At 46.0% G+C, this 20484-nt stretch overlaps 1 protein-coding gene across 2 annotated transcripts in view; it reads right to left on the reverse strand.

The window, feature by feature from the left end:
• The window catches only part of KREMEN1 (kringle containing transmembrane protein 1), a 122764-nt gene that overhangs the window by 4980 nt on the left and 97300 nt on the right, over nucleotides 1-20484 (reverse strand). Inside the window, exon 10 of one of the 2 annotated variants that reach the window (XM_055254390.2) lies at nucleotides 17552-19758. The exons of the other annotated variant lie outside the window; for it this stretch is intronic. Coding sequence (XP_055110365.1) covers nucleotides 19696-19758 — 63 coding nt within the window. The 3' untranslated portion in view covers nucleotides 17552-19695. Of the gene's footprint in view, nucleotides 1-17551; nucleotides 19759-20484 lie in introns of those variants that run through there. 2 annotated transcript variants of the gene reach the window in all.

The following is a 20484-nucleotide window of genomic DNA, read 5'->3' on the forward strand; positions in this document are numbered from 1 at the left end:
TTGTAGCTTTAATTGTATAGGCCTAACATACTTTTTTGTTCTATTTACTCTATTTCATATTTTTATGCTACTGTAAATAGTATTTTTAAAAAATTCAAGGTCCAGGTGTTTTTTGCTAGTAATATGTTTTTTATGTTTATCTTGTATCTTTCAACCTTATTATACTCATTTATTAGTCCCAGCAGCTTTTTTGCAAATTCCATCAGATTTTTAACTTAGATGAACATTTTTTTGCAAATAAAGGCAACTTTTCTTCTTTATATCAAATCTGAATGTTTTTTATTTCCTTTTCTTGCCTGATTATATTGGCTAGAATCTCAATACAATGTCGAATAGAAGTGGTGAGAGTAGATAGACCTGTCTTGTTCATGATCTCAGGGGAAAAACATTAACCCTAATGTTCATTATAGGGTTTTGTTTGGTAGATGCCTTTTATTAGGTAAGAAGATTCCCTTCTATTCCTGGCTTGCTTAATTTTTTTTTTTTTTTTTTGAGACGGAGTCTCGCTCTGTCGCCCAGGCTGGAGTGCAGTGGCGCAATCTCGGCTCACTGCAAGCTCCGCCTCCCGGGTTCACGCCATTCTCCTGCCTCAGCCTCTCCGAGTAGCTGGGACTACAGGCGCCCGCCGCTACGCCTGGCTAATTTCTTTTTGTATTTTTAGTAGAGACGGGGTTTCACCGTGGTCTCGATCTCCTGACCTCGTGATCCGCCCGCCTCGGCCTCCCAAAGTGCTGGGATTACAAGCGTGAGCCACCGCGCCCGGCATAATTTTTTTTTTTTTTTTTTGAGACAGAGTCTTGCTCTGTAGCCCAGGCTGGAGTGCAGTGGTGCGATCTCGGCTCACTGCAAGCTCCACCTCCCGGGTTCACGCCATTCTCCTGCCTCAGCCTCCTGAGTAGCTGGGACTACAGGCACCTGCCACCACGCCTAGCTAATTTTTTTTTTGTATTTTTTTTTTTTTTTTTTTTTTTTTTTTTTTTTTTTTTTTTTTTGAGACGGAGTCTCGCTCTGTCGCCCAGGCTAGAGTGCAGTGGCGCAATCTCGGCTCACTGCAAGCTCCGCCTCCCGGGTTCACGCCATTCTCCTGCCTCAGCCTCTCCGAGTAGCTGGGACTACAGGCGCCCGCCACCGCGCCCGGCTAATTTTTTGTATTTTTAGTAGAGACGGGGTTTCACCGTGGTCTCGATCTCCTGACCTCGTGATCCGCCCGCCTCGGCCTCCCAAAGTGCTGGGATTACAAGCGTGAGCCACCGCGCCCGGCCTTTTTTGTATTTTTAATAGAGATGGGGTTTCACCGTGTTAGCCAGGATGGTCTCGATCTCCTGACCTTGTGATCCGCCCGCCTCGGCCTCCCAAAGTGCTGGGATTACAAGCGTGAGCCACTGCACACGGCCAAGCTTAATTTTTTTTTTTAACAATCAGGAACAAATGTTGGATTTTGTCAAATGTTTTTTCTGCCTTTATTGAAATGATCTGATCATTTTGTTTAGTCTGTTAATATGGTGAATCACAATGATTGATTTTCCAGTGTTAAAGCCACTTTGCAGTCCTAGGAGAAATCCCACTTGGTTGTGATGTACAGTTGTCTTCTCTTATCCATGGGGGATGTGTTCCAAGACCCCTAGTGGATGCCTGAAACCTCAGATAGTACCAAACCCTATATACACTATGTTTTTTCCTGTACAGACATACCTATGATAAAGCCTAATTTATAAATTAGGCACAGTAAGATATTAACAATAATAACTAACAATAAAATAGAACAATTATAACAATATACTGTAATAAAAGTTATATGAATGTGGTCTCTCTCTAAATGTTTTCTTTTACTATGATATGGGTAGCCAAAAGTGCAAAAAGTGAAACTCCAGATAAAGAGGGACTACTGTATTTTTTTTAATATACATTCCTGAGTCAATGATGGGGATATGTTCTGAGAAATGTGTCATTAAGTGATTTGATTTCATCATTGTGTGAACATGACAGAGTGCACTCACGCGAACCTAGCTGAGATAGCCTACTACACACCTAGGCTATGCGGTGTAGCCTGTTTCTCCTAGGCTACAAACCTGTACAGCATGCTACTGTACTGAATACCACAGGTAACTGTATCACAGTGGTATTTGTGTATCTAAACATAGAAAAGGTACAGTAAAAATACAGTATTATAATATTTTTTTTTTGAGACAGGGTCTCACTCTGTTGCCCAGGCTGGAGTGCAGTGGCACCATCTCAGCTCACTGCAACCTCCGCCTCCTGGGCTCAAGCCATCCTCTCACCTCAGCCTCCCATGTAGCTGAGACCACAAGCACAAGCCACCACACCTGGCTAATTTTTTTATTTTAAATTTTTTTTGTAGAGATGGGGTTTTGCCATGTTGCCCAGGCTGGTCTTGAACTCCTGGGCTCAAGCTACCCACCTGCCCTGGCCTCCCAAAGTGCTGGGATTACAGGCATAAGCCACTGCACCCACCCCGGAATTATAATCTTATGGGATCGCTATTGTATATGTGGTCCCTCACTGACGGAAATGTCATTATGCAGCAAATGAGTATTATATATTTAGAGACAACTTCTGGTATAGTGGTGTGAGGAGCTCCACCTACTCTCTGCCCAGAGAAGTAACTATAACTGGTAAATATTATATGAAAAAACAACCCTTTAAAGTCTCTGGAAATTGTCCTGAGGTCACACAGCAAATGAAGAAACATTTATTCAAGAAAACCAGCTGGGGCGGAGCGCAGTGGCTCACGCCTGTAATCCCAGCACTTTGGGAGGCCCAGGCGGGCGGATCATGAGGTCAGGAGATCGAGACCATCCTGGCAAACATGGTGAAACCCTGTCTCTACTAAAAATACAAAAAAATTAGCCAGGCGTGGTGGCGGGTGCCTGTAGTCCCAGCCACTTGGGAGGCTGAGGCAGGAGAATGGTGTGAACCTGGGAGGTGGAGCTTGCAATGAGCAGAAATCGTGCCACTGCACTCCAGCCTGGGCGACAGAGCAAGACTCCATCTCAAAAAAAAAAAAAAAAAAAGAAAGAAAAAAAAGAAAATCGGCCGGGTGCGGTGGCTCATGCCTGGAATTCCAGCACTTTGGGAGGCTGAGGCAGGCAGATCATGAGGTCAGGAGTTCAAGACCAGCCTGGCCAATGTGGTGAAACCTGGTCTCTACTAAACATACAAAAAAGTTATTCGGGCATAGTGACACACGCCTGTAGTCCCAACTACTCAGGAGGCTGAGGCAGAAGAATCGCTTGAATCCAGGAGACGGAGGTTGCAGTGAGCTGAGATCACCCCACTGCACTCCAGCCTGGGCAACAGAGCGAGACTCTGTCTCAAAAAAAAAAAAAAAAAAAAAAGAAAAGAAAAGAAAAAGGAAAATCTATTAAATCTCAGAACATTATAACAGTGAGAGCCTGTGGCATTTGAGCCATGGCCCATTCTCTCCCTTCCCTGTCCCCCCAGCTCAGCGAGATGGAAGTTCTACTCCAGGTGGATGCAGCCAAGAACACAGGTCTCCCTCTCCTCAGTCTCAGCTGGGGGGCTAGAGTATCTACCTAGGAAGAGCAGGATATCAGCATTTCTCATCCACCAAGTCGTGTGTTGTAGATACTCCATTCTAGGCAAGAATGGCTCAGAGGTCTGGGGTTCTCCTCGTCTACCCAGCCCCACTCCGTAGGGTGGAAGCTCTGCCTTAGGTGCAGCAGGCCAAAAAAATGCCTGGTTGCATTTGCCGCAGCTCATTCATAGGGTAGAGGTTCCATAGCATAAGTGGCAAGCCAAGAAGATCAGAAGCTACTGCCCCATCCAGCAGCCTGTTCATAAAGCAGGTGTGTCATTCTCTAAGAAAGGGGCCCATTCTCCCTACCTCCAGAGCAGTTGTGCAGAGGTTTTGCCCAGAGAGTGGCAGGCTGTAAGAACAGAGAGCCTAAGCTCTTCCCAAGGGAATTGACTTCCTTTGGCACTGAGTGTGGAGGAGTTCCAGCTTAAGGGGAAAAGCAATAGAGATTTTGATGTTAAGCAATTTTGGTGGCAAGCAATTATGAGGAGGCTAGTAGCTTGTCATATTAACAAGCTAAACTATAGAGTAGCTACTGAGAAGAATGCTCCTGGAATTGTAACAAACCTCAAAGACTGGCCTCAAAGAGTACCTTTGCAAAAGGGCCTGAATTTAATTGAATCACATGTGGAGCAATTTCTACCCCCCACCAGGGCACTGCTGAAAACAATAGAGCAATTAGTCATCAGTGGAGGCTAACAGCTGGGTATGATTCCAACAAAGGCAGACAGCTTGACAGAGAAATCATAAGAGACAGAGACCCCTGCTAAAACCACTGTCACCTAGGGTGACCCTGGTCATGCCCAAGGCTGCTTTCTCTGAGGAGTGAAATCAGAAGCTGCATACTTAGGAGAAATAGACTTCACTAAAATAGTCCAGCTAAGTCACTAAACAAATAAGCAAACAAAAATGAGCCCCAAAATGTAAGAGTTCAGTATATTCTCTAAAATGTCCAGTGGTTAACAACCACTTATGAGACATGAAAAAAAAAAAAGCGGGAAAGTGTGACCAGATATAGGAAAAAGAAAAGCAGGCAACAGAAACTGCCTTTAATCTTCAGAGTATACAAATTCAGTAAAAAAGAAAAAGAAATAAAAAAAGAAAGAAACTTCCCCTCAGAGGATCCAGATATCAGGCTTAGCCAAGACTCCAAAGCAACTGTTATAAATATGTTCAGAGAACTAAAGAAAAGAATGCTTAAGAAAATAAAGGAAGGTAAAATAATTTCTTATCAAAATAGAGACTATCAATAAAGAGATAGAAATTATAAAATAGCACCAAATGAAAATTCTGGAGTTGGAATACAATAACTAAAATGAAAACTTCATTAGAGAGATCCGGCAGTAGAATAAATGGGCAAAAGAATGAATCAGCAATTGTAAGGAGAGATTAATAGAGATTACACAATTGAAAGAGCAGAGAGATGGAAAAAATGCAGAAAAATGAACAGAGCCTTAGAGAAATGTGGAAAACCATTAAGCACACCAACATACATGTAATTGGAGTATCAGAAGGAGAGGAAAGAGAAAGGAGCAGACAAAATATTTGAAGAAATAATGCTGAAAAACTTCCCAAATTTGAGGAAAACAATCTACACATTTCCAAGAAGTTTAATGGACTCCAGGTCGGAATTTGCAAATATGCCAATATATCCAGACATATTGTAGTGAAATGATTAAATGATCAAAAACAAAGAGGCTATAATCCCAGCTACTCAGGAGGCTGAGGTGGGAGGACAGCTTGAGCCCAGGAGTTTCAGTTTAGCCTGGGCAACACAGTAAGACATCATCTCTAAACAAACAACCCAATAAAAAGCAAAGCATTAAGTGAAAAAAGACTCAGCAAAGAGAACAGCACCTCAGACTAACAGCTGACTTGTCATTAGAAACAGTGAAGGATAGAAGCCAAAGTGCTGACAGGAAAAATAAGTATCAACCAAGAATTGTATATCCAACAAAGCTGTCTTTTAAAACTGAAGGTGAGGCTGGGTGCAGTGGCTCACGCCTGTAATCCCAGCACTTTGGGAGGCCAAGGCAGGCAGATCACGAGGTCAGGAGATCGAGACCATCCTGGCTAACACGGTGAAACCCCATCTCTACTAGAAATACAAAAAATTAGCTGGGCGTGGTGGTGGGCACCTGCAGTCCCAGCTACTCAGGAGGCTGAGGCAGGAGAATGGCATGAACCCGGGAGATGGAGCTTGCAGTGAGCCAAGATGGTGCCACTGCACTCCAGCCTGGGTGACAGAGAGAGACTCCGTCTCAAAAAAACAAACAATAAAACTGAAGGTGAAATAAAAACGTTTCCAGATGTGCAAATACTGAGAAAATTTATTATGTACTATTGACTTTAATTTGCCAAAATTTTGTTGAGAATTTTTCTATGTTCATGAGTAACATTGGATTTTAGGTTTTCTGTTCTTTTTTTAAAATTTTTACATATAATTTTGTTGCTTCCTAAACTCACATGACCCTAAAACCTTTTTCTGTTTTTTATAATACTGTGGTCTGGTTTTGGTATCAATAAAATGCTGGCCTCATAGAATGAATGAATTAGGAAATGTTTCTCCCAGTTCAATTTTCCAGAAGTTTGTGTAAAATTGGTAGTCTTGGCTACTTGGGAGGCTAAGGCGTGGGGATCATATGAGCCCAGGAGTTTGAGTCCAATCTGGGCAATATAGAGAGACCCTATCTTAAAAAAAATTGCTACCATTCATTCCTTCAATGTTTGGGGTCAGCCAATCCAGAATCATACACCAGTAAAAGATCCATTCAAAGTGTAAAGTCAGTGGATTTCACTGTCACAAAGTACAAAAAAATCCATTGACCTGGTTTCAGATTTTACACTGCAACTAACCTTTGAAAAACTACCACTTTTTGCATTTCATTTTGGTTTATATCAAAGAAGAATATCCATGCTTATCTAAAAAGCTCCTCCATAGCTGGGTGCGATAGCTCATGCCTATAATCCCAGCTCTTTGGGGGGCCAAGGCAGGTGGATCACTTGAGCGCAGGAGTTCGAGACCAGCCTGGGCAACATGGCGAAACCCTGTTTCTACCAAAAATAATAGAATAAAATAAATAAAATAGCTCCTCTTTTTTCCACTCCCATATCTGTGTGGGGTGGAAGTTTCTTCATATACTGCAACCAAAACAACAACATATCACAACAGACTGAATGCAGAAACAGGTATGAGAATACAGTTGTCTTCTCTACAGCCAAACACTGAAAAGATTTGCAAAAAAACCACCACCAACAACAAATACACAGAAAAGAAGCTATTCTTCTTAGTAATATTTTAAAATATATATTTATTTTTAATAAAAATATAATGTTTATGCTAACAAGAAATGCACCTACTTTTTTTTTTTAAACAAATCAGATTTTAAGTTCTCAATTTAAATTTCTGATGATGTGTTAGTTTCTCATTGCTGCTATAACAAATTACCACAGATTTCATGGCTTAAAACAAGATGTACGGCTGGGCGTGGTGGCGTACGGCTGGGCGTGGTGGCTCACGCCTGTAATCCCAGCACTTTGAGAGGCCCAAGGCGGGCAGATCATGAGGTCAGGAGATCAAGACCACCCTGGCTAACATGGTGAAACCCAGTCTCTACTAAAAAATACAAAAATTGGCCACGCATGGTGGTGGGCGCCTGTAGTCCCAGCTACTCGGGGAGCTGAGGCAGAATAGCGTGAACCCAGGAGGTGGAGCTTGCAGTGAGCCGAGATCACGCCACTGCACTCCAGCCTGGGCGACAGAGCAAAGACTCTGTCTCAAAAAAACCAAATAAACAACAACAAAAACAAAACAAAACGAACAAAAAAAACCAAGATATATTCTCTTACTGTTCTAAAAGCCAGAAGTTTGAAATGGATCTCAGTGGGGCAAAATCAAGGCAAGGCATCTGCAGGGCTGTTTCTGGAGGCTCCAGGGGAAAAACCATTCTTTGCTTTTTCCAGATTCCCGAGGTCACCCCATGTCTTGGCTCGTGGCCCCATGCCCCATGGCCTTCTCTTCTTCTGCATCCATCATCACATTGCCACCTTCTGCCCTTGACCTTCCTGCATCCCTTTTATAAGGACCCTTGTGCTAATGCTGGGCCCACTCAGATAATCCAGGATAATCCCCCCATCTCAAAGTTCTTAATCACATCTGGAAATCCCTTTGCCATATAAGGGGACAGATTCACAGATTTCAGGGATTAGGATGTGGATCTCCTTTGAGGGCCATTATTCAGCCTTTTACATACGGTAAGAATCAGGAGTCATGAGCCCCATACACAGAAGCTCCTTGGAGTCTTTGGTAATCCTCTGAGTGTAGAGAGGTCCCAGGAACGGCTGCTCTGAGCTATCAACGTGGGCCTGGGGGATTTTCCTGAACAGCCTCCCCTGCTTGATGCCCAGGGAACCCAGGCCAGGTTGCAGCTTGAGGCCAGCACAGCGCATGGCCAGGTCAGATCCCTGCTTGATGCCCAGGGAACCCAGGCCGGGTTGCAGCTTGAGGGCAGCACAGGGCATGGCCAGGTGAGTGCCTCTGCTCTTCTACAGCCGTGTGGGCGGCAGCCCAAAGAGCTAGGTCTGCAGCAGGGCTGAGTGCGAATCCCGCCTGGGTCCCTCTGTGTCGCAGGTCCGTGAACTCAATATGTTCACGACCAAACCTGTGACCTTCCACCTAAACCTGCACCACCACCCGAGTCTGCCCCACCCTTTCCTGGTGCCCAAGCCCTTGTTCTCCTTCACAGACCACCCATCTCCCCACTCAAACCATAGGAAATTCCACCAGCATTCCTTCCAAAACACCTCTCGAACTTACTCCTTCTCTACCCAACTCCACTCCTGGTCCAAGCCACCGACACCTCCCATCTCCGTGACTGCAAATCTCCCTTGCTGGTCTCAAGCCTTCAGCCCTGTCCCTCCCAGTCCACTTCCCAGCCACAACCGCTGGGAATAAATGGGATGGCAATCTGGCAGGGCTGCCTCCTGCCTCACCTCCTCGTGGCTCCCCATTGCCCCTGTGGCAAACGTCCAGTGTGCCTGCTGCTGCCGAGCCCTCCAGCCCCATCTCTTGCCACATCCCCGCTCGCACCCCAAGCTCCAGGCAGACGAGCACTGCTTGGCTCCTCAAACCAGCCAGCACCTCTGGCCTGTGAACCTAAGCACGTTCTGTGCCTTGGCTCCCTCTCCCCATCCCCTGCCCAGGGGTCATTCCTGGGCATCCCCTGAATTTCTGGGGTGGGTTGAGGGCCTCTGTAGTCACTCAGGTCTCCTGGGCTTGTCCCTCCTGGGCCCCTAATTTCCCTCCAGGCTTGGCCCAGGTTGGGCTTGGGGAGGGCGCATGGAATGGTTGTGAACAAATAGATAAGTATTCCAGGTACGTGGGGAGGGAGGTCATCCACAGAGAGGTGCCCCCCAAAACCCTCAAGGACCTCAACTGGAAGGTGAACTCCAAAGGGGAAAGGAGCCCCATCTACCCCAGCTCCAGAGGCACAGGGGTGACGCTGTGGAGGGGTCAGAATCAGGGACTCTGCCCACAGCCACTGCACCATAGGAGGCCGCAGAGCCACTCAGGAGGGGGTGGGAAGACAGCCACGGGTGACTGAGATTCTCTCATTCTTGCCTTGATCAAACTCTACTCTGCCACCCTGGACTCATTTTTTTTATTACCCTTAAGATGGCATCTCATCCTGTCACCCAGGCTGGAGCGCGGTGGCGCAATCTCAGCTCACTGCAACCTCTGCCTCCCAGGTTCAAGTGATCCTCCTGCCTCAGCCTCCCTAGTAGCTGGGATTACAGGTGTGCACCACCACGCCTGGCATATTTTTGTATTTTTAGTAGAGACGGGGTTTCACCATGTTGGCCAGGCTGGTCTCAAACTCCTGTCCTCAAGTGATTCACCTGCTTCAACCTCCCAAAGTGGTGGGATTATAGGCGTGAGCCACCGTGCCTGGCCCCTGGACTCTTTTTCAACCAGGCCTGACCTTTTGACTTCCGTGGTCACCTCTGTATTGTCCAATTTTAGCAGGAATCCTGCTAAGTCAGTTTATCCAGAGCCCCCTGTATCTGACCACGTTCCATGTCTGACTGGGTTCCTCTTCCTCCACCACCCCTAGGTGCTGTCTGTGCACCCTGGCCTGTCTTCAGCAGGAATTCTGTTAGGTGGGTTTAGCTGGAACCCTTCTTCACTCGGATGTTTCGTTTTAGTCACTTTCCATCCAGTGACCCCCACCCTGCTCCTTGGCTATCAGTCCCAATCTCTCTCCCGCACTGCAAAACCCCATCAATCTCAGTGGCTCCCCACTGCATAAAGTCAGCCTGACCATCCTTAACAAGTGTCATGAATGATAATGGTGGGCTTTGCAGCTGGCCTCACGCCCTCCCTTCTGGGCTTAGCAAAACACCCCCTCTCAACCCTTGTTCTCCTCAGATGACCAAAGGCTTTCCTCCTCACACTGGATGTACATTTCTTCTTTGTTTTAGAGACAGGGTCTTGCTGTTACCCAGGCTGATGTACGGCGGTACAATCATAGCTCACTGCAGCCTGGAACTGGGTTCGAGCAATCCTCCTGCCTCAGCCTCCTGAGTACCTAAGACTACAGCTGTGCCCAGCGAATTAACCACCATGCCCAGGGAATTAATTATTATTATTATTTTGAGATGGGGTCTCATTCTGTCACCCAGGCTAGAGTGCAGTGGCACAATCATGGCTCATTGCATGATTTTTTTATTTTTTGTAGAGATGAGGTTTTGCTGTGTTACCCATGCTGGTCTCAAACTCCTGGGCTCAAGTGATCTGCCTGCCTTGGCCTCCCAAAGTGTTGGAATTATAGGTGTGAGCCACCGCGCCTGGCCTCATGTACATTTCTAAATCTCTCATGCCAGGACCTCTGAGGTTTCTGCAGACCACACTCTCTCCTTCCACCCCTCATCAGCTTTCCTCTGCAAGGGGCCTCCCTTTCTGGCCTGGACCCCTCCACACTCCCCAGCCACCCCTTCTCCTCCCCAGCTCAGCCTGTCCACCCTGCTGCTCCCCTTGAGTCTTCCCTGGGGCTCAGGGAGTGCAGGTTGGGGGTGCTCAGGTCTCAGCAGGGCCAGCACTCACCACTGGTGTTTCTTGCCACACCCTGTGTAAGGCCCCAGAGAAGGCCTACCTGTGGCCTCTCTGAGGTCTCAGTATCGGACTAATTAACATCCCCAACCCATGCCATGGGGCCTCTGATGTGTTCCCAGCACTGGACCAGGTGGGGGAATCCAGAGATTATGTTCAGACCCAGCCCTGCCTTCCTGGAGCCCTCAGGGAGCCAAGCCAGCAACAGTCCTCACCCGGCTCAGCCAGGACACTGTGGTTGCCTAGACAGGACATGAGAACCAGTCACAGGCAGACCTGCAAATGGGTTTCACTGTCCAGAATTGAATGGATGGCTACCCAGCTGTGGCAGGGCAAAGGCATTACTGAGCAAAAGGGGCTCACTGCCCCATGTGCTAAAAGCCAATGCTATGACACTGAGTTGTTTTTTGTTGTTTTTTTTTGAGATGGAGTCTTGCTCTGTTGTCCAGTCTGGAGTGCAGCAGCGCCAACTCAGCTCACTGCACCCTCCACCTCTTGGGTTCAAGCAATTCTCCTGCCTCAGCCTCCCGAGTAGCTGGGATTACAGGCGCCCGCTACCATGCCCAGCTAATTTTTGTATTTTTAGTAAAGACAGGGTTTCTCCATGTTGGCCAGGCTGGTTTTGAACTCCTGACCTCATGATCCACCTGCCTTGGCCTCCCAAAGTGCTGGGATTACAAGCATGAGCCACCGCGCCCGGCCGACACTGGGTTTTTGAGAAAAGAAAAGCTTTTATTGCAAGTTGATTTACAAGGGGATAGGAGTCCAGCTCAAAGCTGCCTCCCTGTACTGGCTTTAAGGCAGTAATTTTATTGGAAAAGGTTTATGGGGTGGAAGGAAAGGGAGGTCCTTGGGCAGGCGCAGTTATCCTTCATACCTCCTCATGGGTCACATGTGCAAATAGGAGACATTAGTATGAAACACGCGGTGAAAATTTAGGCTTTGATGTCTGAAAGCCTGTTCTGCACAGACTCCTGTTGGCCATCTTGGTTCCAGCCAATTTCAGCCAGTTTCTAAAATCTCACAAGCGGAGGGAGTGTCAGCTTTTTAGGAAGTTGTTTCTTTTTTTTTTTTTTTTTTTCACGTTTTTCTTTTTTTTTTTTATTATACTTTAGGGTTTTAGGGTACATGTGCACAATGTGCAGGTTTGTTACATATGTATCCATGTGCCATGTTGATTTCCTGCACCCATTAACTCGTCATTTAGCATTAGGTGTATCTCATAATGCTGTCCCTCCCCCCTCCCCCCACCCCACAACAGTCCCCGGAGCGTGATGTTCCCCTTCCTGTGTCCATGAGTTCTCATTGTTCAATTCCCACCTATGAGTGAGAACATGCGGTGTTTGGTTTTTTGTCCTTGCGATAGTTTACTGAGAATGATGGTTTCCAGTTTCATCCATGTCCCTACAAAGGACACGAACTCATCATTTTTTATGGCTGCATAGTATTCCATGGTGTATATGTGCCACATTTTCTTAATCCAGTCTATCGTTGTTGGACATTTGGGTTGGTTCCAACTCTTTGCTATTGTGAATAGTGCTGCAATAAACATACGTGTGCATGTGTCTTTATAGCAGCATGATTTATAGTCCTTTGGGTATATACCCAGTAATGGGATGGCTGGGTCAAATGGTATTTCTAGTTCTAGATCCCTGAGGAATCGCCACACTGACTTCCACAATGGTTGAACTAGTTTACAGTCCCACCAACAGTGTAAAAGTGTTCCTATTTCTCCACATCCTCTCCAGCACCTGTTGTTTCCTGATTTTTTAATGATGGCCATTCTAACTGGTGTGAGATGGTATCTCATTGTGGTTTTGATTTGCATTTCTCTGATGGCCAGTGATGATGAGCATTTCTTCATGTGTTTTTTGGCTGCATAAATGTCTTCTTTTGAGAAGTGTCTGTTCATATCCTCTGCCCACTTTTTGATGGGGTTGTTTGTTTTTTTCTTGTAAATTTGTTTGAGTTCATTGTAGATTCTGGATATTAGCCCTTTGTCAGATGAGTAGGTTGCAAAAATTTTCTCCCATTCTGTAGGTTGCCTGTTCACTCTGATGATAGTTTCTTTTGCTGTGCAGAAGCTCTTTAGTTTAATGAGATCCCATTTGTCGATTTTGGCTTTTGTTGCCATTGCTTTTGGTGTTTTAGACATGAAGTCCTTGCCCACGCCTATGTCCTGAATAGTATTGCCTAGGTTTTCTTGTAGGATTTTAATGGTTTTAGGTCTAACATATAAGTCTTTAATCCATCTTGAATTAATTTTTGTATAAGGTGTAAGGAAGGGATCCAGGTGCAGCTTTCTACATATGGCTAGCCAGTTTTCCCAGCACCATTTATTAAATAGGGAATCCTTTCCCCATTTCTTGTTTTTGTCAGGTTTGTCAAAGAGCAGATAGTTGTAGCTATGCGGCATCATTTCTGAGGGCTCTGTTCTGTTCCATTGATCTATGTCTCTGTTGTGGTACCAGTACCATGCTGTTTTGGTTACTGTAGCCTTGTAGTATAGTTTAAAGTCAGGTAGCGTGATGCCTCCAGCTTTGTTCTTTTGGCTTAGGATTGACTTGGCGATGTGGGCTCTTTTTTGGTTCCATATGAACTTTAAAGTAGTTTTTTCCAATTCTGTGAAGAAAGTCATTGGTAGCTTGATGGGGATGGCATTGAATCTATAAATTACCTTGGGCAGTATGGCCATTTTCACGATATTGATTCTTCCAACCCATGAGCATGGAATGTTCTTCCATTTGTTTGTATCTTCTTTTATTTCATTGAGCAGTGGTTTGTAGTTCTCCTTGAAGAGGTCCTTCACATCCCTTGTAAGTTGGATTCCTAGGTATTTTATTCTCTTTGAAGCAATTGTGAATGGGAGTTCACTCATGATTTGGCTCTCTGTTTGTCTGTGATTGGTGTACAAGAATGCTTGTGATTTTTGTACATTAATTTTGTATCCTGAGACTTTGCTGAAGTTGCTAATCAGCTTAAGGAGATTTTGGGCTGAGACAATGGGGTTTTCTAGATATACAATCATGTCATCTGCAAAGAGGGACAATTTGACTTCCTCTTTTCCTAATTGAATACCCTTTATTTCCTTCTCCTGCCTGATTGCTCTGGCCAGAACTTCCAGCACTATGTTGAATAGGAGCGGTGAGAGAGGGCATCCCTGTCTTGTGCCAGTTTTCAGAGGGAATGCTTCCAGTTTTTGCCCGTTCAGTATGATATTGGCTGTGGGTTTGTCGTAGATAGCTCTTATTATTTTGAGATACGTCCCATCAATACCTAATTTATTGAGAGTTTTTAGCATGAAGGGTTCTTGAACTTTGTCAAAGGCCTTTTCTGCATCTATTGAGATAATCATGTGGTTTTTGTCTTTGGTTCTGTTTATATGCTGGATTACATTTATTGATTTGCGTATGTTGAACCAGCCTTGTATCCCAGGGATGAAGCCCACTTGATCATGGTGGATAAGCTTTTTGATGTGCTGCTGGATTTGGTTTGCCAGTATTTTATTGAGGATTTTTGCATCAATGTTCATCAAGGATATTGGTCTGAAATTCTCTTTTTTGGTTATGTCTCTGCCAGGTTTTGGTATCAGGATGATGCTGGCTTCGTAAAATGTGTTAGGGAGGATTCCCTCTTTTTCTATCGATTGGAATAGTTTCAGAAGGAATGGTACCAGTTCCTCCTTGTACCTCTGGTAGAATTCAGCTGTGAATCCATCAGGTCCTGGACTCTTTTTGGTTGGTAAGCTATTGATTATTGCCACAATTTCAGAACCTGTTATTGGTCTATTCAGAGATTCAACTTCTTCCTGGTTTAGTCTTGGGAGGGTGTATTTGTCGAGGAATTTATCCATTTCTTCTAGATTTTCTAGTTTATTTGCATAGAGGTGTTTGTAGTATTCTCTGATGGTAGATTGTATTTCTGTGGGATCGGTGGTGATATCCCCTTTTTCGTTTTTTATTGCATCTATTTGATTCTTCTCTCTTTTCTTCTTTATTAGTCTTGCTAGCGGTCCATCAATTTTGTTGATCTTTTCAAAAAACCAGCTCCTGGATTCATTAATTTTTTGAAGGGTTTTTTGTGTCTCTATTTCCTTCAGTTCTGCTCTGATTTTAGTTATTTCTAGCCTTCGGCTAGCTTTTGAATGTGTTTGCTCTTGCTTTTCTAGTTCTTTTAATTGTGATGTTAGGGTGTCAATTTTGGATCTTTCTTGCTTTCTCTTGTGGGCATTTAGTGCTATAAATTTCCCTCTACACACTGCTTTGAACGTGTCCCAGAGATTCTGGTATGTTGTGTCTCTGTTCTTGTTGGTTTCAAAGAACATCTTTATTTCTGCCTTCATTTCATTATGTACCCAATAGTCATTCAGGAGCAGGTTGTTCAGTTTCCATGTAGTTGAGCGGTTTTGAGTGAGTTTCTTAATCCTGAGTTCTAGTTTGATTGCACTGTGGTCTGAGAGACAGTTTGTTATAATTTCTGTTCTTTTACATTTGCTGAGGAGAGCTTTACTTCCAACTATGTGGTCAATTTTGGAATAGGTGTGGTGTGGTGCTGAAAAAAATGTATATTCTGTTGACTTGGGGTGGAGAGTTCTGTAGATGTCTATTAGGTCCACTTTATGTAGAGCTGAGTTCAATTCCTGGATATCCTTGTTAACTTTCTGTCTCGTTGATCTGTCTAATGCTGACAGTGGGGTGTTAAAATCTCCCATTATTATTGTGTGGGAGTTTAAGTCCCTTTGTAGGTCACTCAGGACTTGCTTTATGAATCTGGGCGCTCCTGTGTTGGGTGCATATATATTTAGGATAGTTAGCTCTTCTTGTTGAATTGATCCCTTTACCATTATGTAATGGCCTTCTTTGTCTCTTTTGATCTTTGTTGGTTTAAAGTCTATTTTATCAGAGACTAGGATTGCAACCCCTGCCTTTTTTTGTTTTCCATTTGCTTGATAGATCTTCCTCTATCCCTTTATTTTGAGTCTATGTGTGTCTCTGCACGTGAGATGGGTTTCCTGAATACAGCACACTGATGGGTCCTGACTCCTTATCCAGTTTGCCAGTCTGTGTCTTTTGATTGGAGCATTTAGCCCATTTACATTTAACGTTAATATTGTTATGTGTGAATCTGATCCTGTCATTATGATGTTAGTTGGTTATTTTGCTCGTTAGTTGCTATAGTTTCTTCCTAGCCTCGATGGTCTTTACAATTTGGCGTGTTTTTGCAGTGGCTGGTACCAGTTGTTCCTTTCCATGTTTAGTGCTTCCTTCAGGAGCTGTTTTAGGGCAGGCCTGGTGGTGACAAAATCACTCAGTGTTTGCTTGTCTGCGAAGTATTTTATTTCACCTTCACTTATGAAGCTTAGTTTGGCGGGATAGGAAATTCTGGGTTGAAAATTCTTTTCTTTAAGAATGTTGAATATCGGCCCCCACTCTCTTCTGGCTTGTAGAGTTTCTGCTGAGAGATCAGCTGTTAGTCTGATGGGCTTCCCTTTGTGGGTAACCCGACCTTTCTCTCTGGCTGCCCTTAACATTTTTTCCTTCATTTCAACTTTGGTGAATCTGACAATTATGTGTCTTGGAGTTGCCCTTCTCGAGGAGTATCTTTGTGGCGTTCTCTGTATTTCCTGAATCTGAATGCTGGCCTGCCTTGCTAGATTGGGGAAGTTCTCCTGGATAATATCTTGCAGAGTGTTTTCCAACTTGGTTCCATTCTCCCCATCATTTTCAGGTACACCAATCAGACGTAGGTTTGGTCTTTTCACATAGTCCCAAATTTCTTGGGGGCTTTGTTCATTTCTTTTTATTCTTTTTTCTCTAAACTTCCCTTCTCTCTTCATTTCATTCATTTCATCTTCCATCAGCGATACCCTTTCTTCCAGTTGATCGCATCTGTTACTGAGGCTTCTGCAATCTTCGCGTAGTTCTCGAAACTTGGCTTTCAGCTCCATCAGCTCCTTTAAGCCCTTCTCTCCATTTGTCATTCTAGTTATCCATTCTTCTAATTTTTTTTCAAAGTTTTTAACTTCTTTGCTATTGTTTTGAATTTCCTCCCGTAGCTCAGAGTAGTTTGATCGTCTGAAGCCTTCTTCTCTCAACTCATCAAAGTCATCCTCCATCCAGCTTTGTTCTGTTGCTGGTGAGGAACTGTGTTCCTTTGGAGGAGGAGAGGTGCTCTGTTTTTTAGAGTTTCCAGTTTTTTTGCTCTGTTTTTTCCCCATCTTTGTGGTTTTATCTACTTTTTGTCTTCGATGATGGTGATGTACAGATGGGTTTTTGGTGTGGATGTCCTTTCTGTTTGTTAGTTTTCCTTCTACCAGACAGGACCCTCAGCTGCAGGTCTGTTGGAGTTTACTAGAGGTCCACTCCAGACCCTGTTTGGCTGGGTGTCAGCAGCGGTGGCTGCAGAACAGCGGATTTTCGTGAGACCACAAATTCAGCTGTCTGATAGTTCCTCTGAAAGTTTTGTCTCAGAGGAGTACCCGGTTGAATGAGGTGTCAGTCTGTCCCTACTGGGGGGGTGCCTCCCAGTTAGGCTGCTCAGGGGTGAGGGGCCCACTTTAGGAGGCAGTCTGTCCGTTCTCAGATCTCCAGCTGCGTGCTGGGAGAACCACTACTCTCTTCAAAGCTGTCAGTCAGACAGGGACATTTGAGTCTGTGGAGGTTCTTGCTGAGTTTTTGTTTGTCTGTGCCCTGCCCCCAGAGGTGGAGCCTACAGAGGCAGGCAGGCCTCCTTGAGCTGTGGTGGGCTCCACCCAGTTCGAGCTTCCTGGCCGCTTTGTTTACCTAAGCAAGCCTGGGCAATGGCGGGCGCCCCTCCCCCAGCCTTGCTGTGGCCTTGCAGCTTGATCTCAGACTGCTGTGCTAGCAATCAGCGAGACTCCGTGGGCATAGGACCCTCCGAGCCAGGTGCGGGACACAATCTCCTAGTGTGCCGTTTTCCAGGCCCATTGGAAAAGCGCAGTATTAGGATGGGACTGACCCGATATTCCAGGTGCCGTCTGTTTCCCCTTTCTTTGACTAGGAAAGGGAACTCCCTGACCCCTTGCGCTTCCCGAGTGAGGCAATGCCTCGCCCTGCTTCGGCTCGCGCACAGTGCGCTTCACCGACTGTCCTGCACCCACTGTTAGGCACTCCCTAGTGAGATGAAACCGGTACCTCAAGCAGAAATGCAGAAATCACCCGTCTTCTGTGTTGCTGGGGCTGGGAGCTGGAGACCGGAGCTGTTCCTATTCGGCCATCTTAGGAAGTTGTTTCTTACCTGCTATCCTGCAAACTCAATAATTTCTATTAGTCCCTGACATCTTTAACTCCTTGGGGCATGGTTTCGGAGGGACCCATAGGGCTGGCAACACGGACGTGCGACCTGTGGGCTGTTGCCCAGGGCCTCGTGGGCAGAGAGGCCCTGTGCTCCATTTAATGCTCTGCTGTTGCTGTCTTGAAATTCTTCATAGTTTTCCAGTGGGCGCTGCTCATTCTCATTCTCGCTCTTTTTTTTTTTTTTTTTGAGATAGAGTTTCACTCTTGTTGCCCAGGCTGGAGTGCAATGGTGCGATCTTGACTCACTGCAACCTCCACTTCCTAGTTTCAAGCGATTCTCCTGCCTCAGCCTCCTGAGTAGCTGGGATTACAGGTGTCTGCCACCATGCCCGGCTAATTTTTGTATTTTTATTAGAGACAATAGTTTCACCATGTTGACCAGGCTGGTCTCAAACTCCTGATCTCAGGTGATCCACCCGCCTCAGCCTCCCAAAGTGTTGGGATTACAGGCGTGAGCCACCATGCCCAGCCTCTCTTTTTTTTCTTTTTTTTGAGACAGGGTCTCACTCTGTCGCCTACACTGGAGTGCAGTGGTGTTATCTCAGCTCACTGCAACCTCTGCCTCCCGAGTTCAAGCGATTCTTGTGCCTCAGTCTCGGAGTAGCTGGGATTAGAGGTGTGTGCCACCATGCCCAACTAATTTTTGTATTTTTAGTAGAGATGGGTTTCGCCATGTTGGCCAGGCTGGTCTCGAATTCCTGGCCTCAAGTGATCCATCCTCCTCGGCCTCCCAAAGTGCTGGGATTACAGGCATGAACCACTATGCCCAATTGTGCGGGCTGCTTATTCTCATTTCATACTGGACCTTGCAGATTATATGGCCAGTCCTGAGGGTCTCGAGGCTTCGTGCGTGGGCCATCTACCAGGTACGCATCCATCTGGCAACACCCGTCATCCTCATCTTCTGCTGGGTGCCTTGCCACATGGTGATGTCAAAGGCCTGTGGTTGAAGTGATCATGGGATGTGGCGCTCACGAGCGGTGTCCAGCTGGGAGCTTCGGGAATGCCCAAATCCTGCTTCCTGTGAAGTCCGCCAGCAAGATACAGGCACAAAGACACAGACGCACAGGAAACCAACGTGCCACTTGGTTCTGGGAGCCTCTTAGAAAAAAACCACAGTGGGCCTGGGGCCTTTAGAGGTCGCTGGGTGATGAGTCCCCCTTGGGATTAGACCATGGTGACTGCTGATCCTCAGCAAGTCACACAAGGCTTCACAACCGTTCCAGATGATAAAACATGGCACCAGGGCTGGATGCCGGTGGGAAGTCCCTCCTTCCGCTCTGGTTTTGTGGTTGCTTGCTGTGTGCTGTTTCCAAGAGAGGACAAAGGGGAACTCACCCCCGAGGGTCCCAAAGGAGGTGAGAAAGGTGCAACTGGATGTCACTCTCAGTCCTGCCTCAAGTGAGTCACACAGTTCTGACCAGCTGTGTAGAGGACACCGTTTCTCTTTCTTTCTCTTCTTAGAGACGAGGTCCCGCTCTGCTGCCCAGGCTGGAGTGTGGTGGTGTGATCATAGCTCACTGCAGCCTCTACTTCTTGGGCTCAAGCAATCCTCCCATCTCAGTCTCCCAAAGCGCTGGTATTACAGGCATGAACCACCACGCTGGGCCAGAGAGAGCCCACCGTTTCTGTGCGAGGAGAGGCAATGAAGGTGTCCCCTCTGCCCTCTGAAGTTGCCACCCAGTTATGCCCACGGAGCCTAGTTGTGTCTACGGTCAGATACTTCTGGGCTGCCCCTGAGACCAGATGAGTGATGTCACTGCAGAGTCCTGAATTGCCTGGGAAGGCAGGAAGGACAATGAGTGGTGTCTGAAAGTACAGCCCTAGACATGGAGGGAGAGAACAGTAAGAAGCATTTGACTGATTTTGGTCTCTTTTGTTTTGTTTTTGAGACAAGGCCTTACTCTGTCACCCAGGCTGGAGTGCGGTGGTCTGATCATGGCTCACTGCAGCCTTGAACTCTTGGACAGCAGCGATCTTCCTGCCTCAGCTTCCTGAGTAGCTGGGACTACAGACATGTGCCACCACACTAGGCTAATTTTTTTTTGAAAGATGGGGTCTCACTATATTGCCCAGGCTGGTCTCAAACTCCTGGGCTCAAGTGATCCTTCCACCTCGGCTTCCCAAAGTGCTGGGACTACAGGTGTGAGCCACCGCGCCCGGCCTGATCTTGGTCTCTTGATTTTCTGAAAGCTCCATCTCATTGTGACTAAAAGAGTTGAGAGAGGCTGGGTTTCTGTAACTTCTGCAGGTTGTAACATACTCTAAAGGTTCTAAACTATTACTAAGCGGATGATCAGTTCCTTAATTTGGGCTTTTGTAAAGTGGGCCAGAGTTCGAGGCTTAGACTTGAGGTCTAGGGGGACCTCCCCATGCCTGTGCCCAAACACCATATGGAAGAAGTCAATGAGCCCCAGCAGATGTGAGGAGCAGAAGTGACCCCCGGAAAGGCAGCTGTTCAGCAGGGTACATGACCACAGGCTCCACACGAGCAGACACCATGC

Source organism: Symphalangus syndactylus, chromosome 18, assembly GCF_028878055.3.
Source record: "Symphalangus syndactylus isolate Jambi chromosome 18, NHGRI_mSymSyn1-v2.1_pri, whole genome shotgun sequence".
In the NCBI taxonomy this organism is placed as follows: Eukaryota; Metazoa; Chordata; class Mammalia; order Primates; family Hylobatidae; genus Symphalangus; species Symphalangus syndactylus.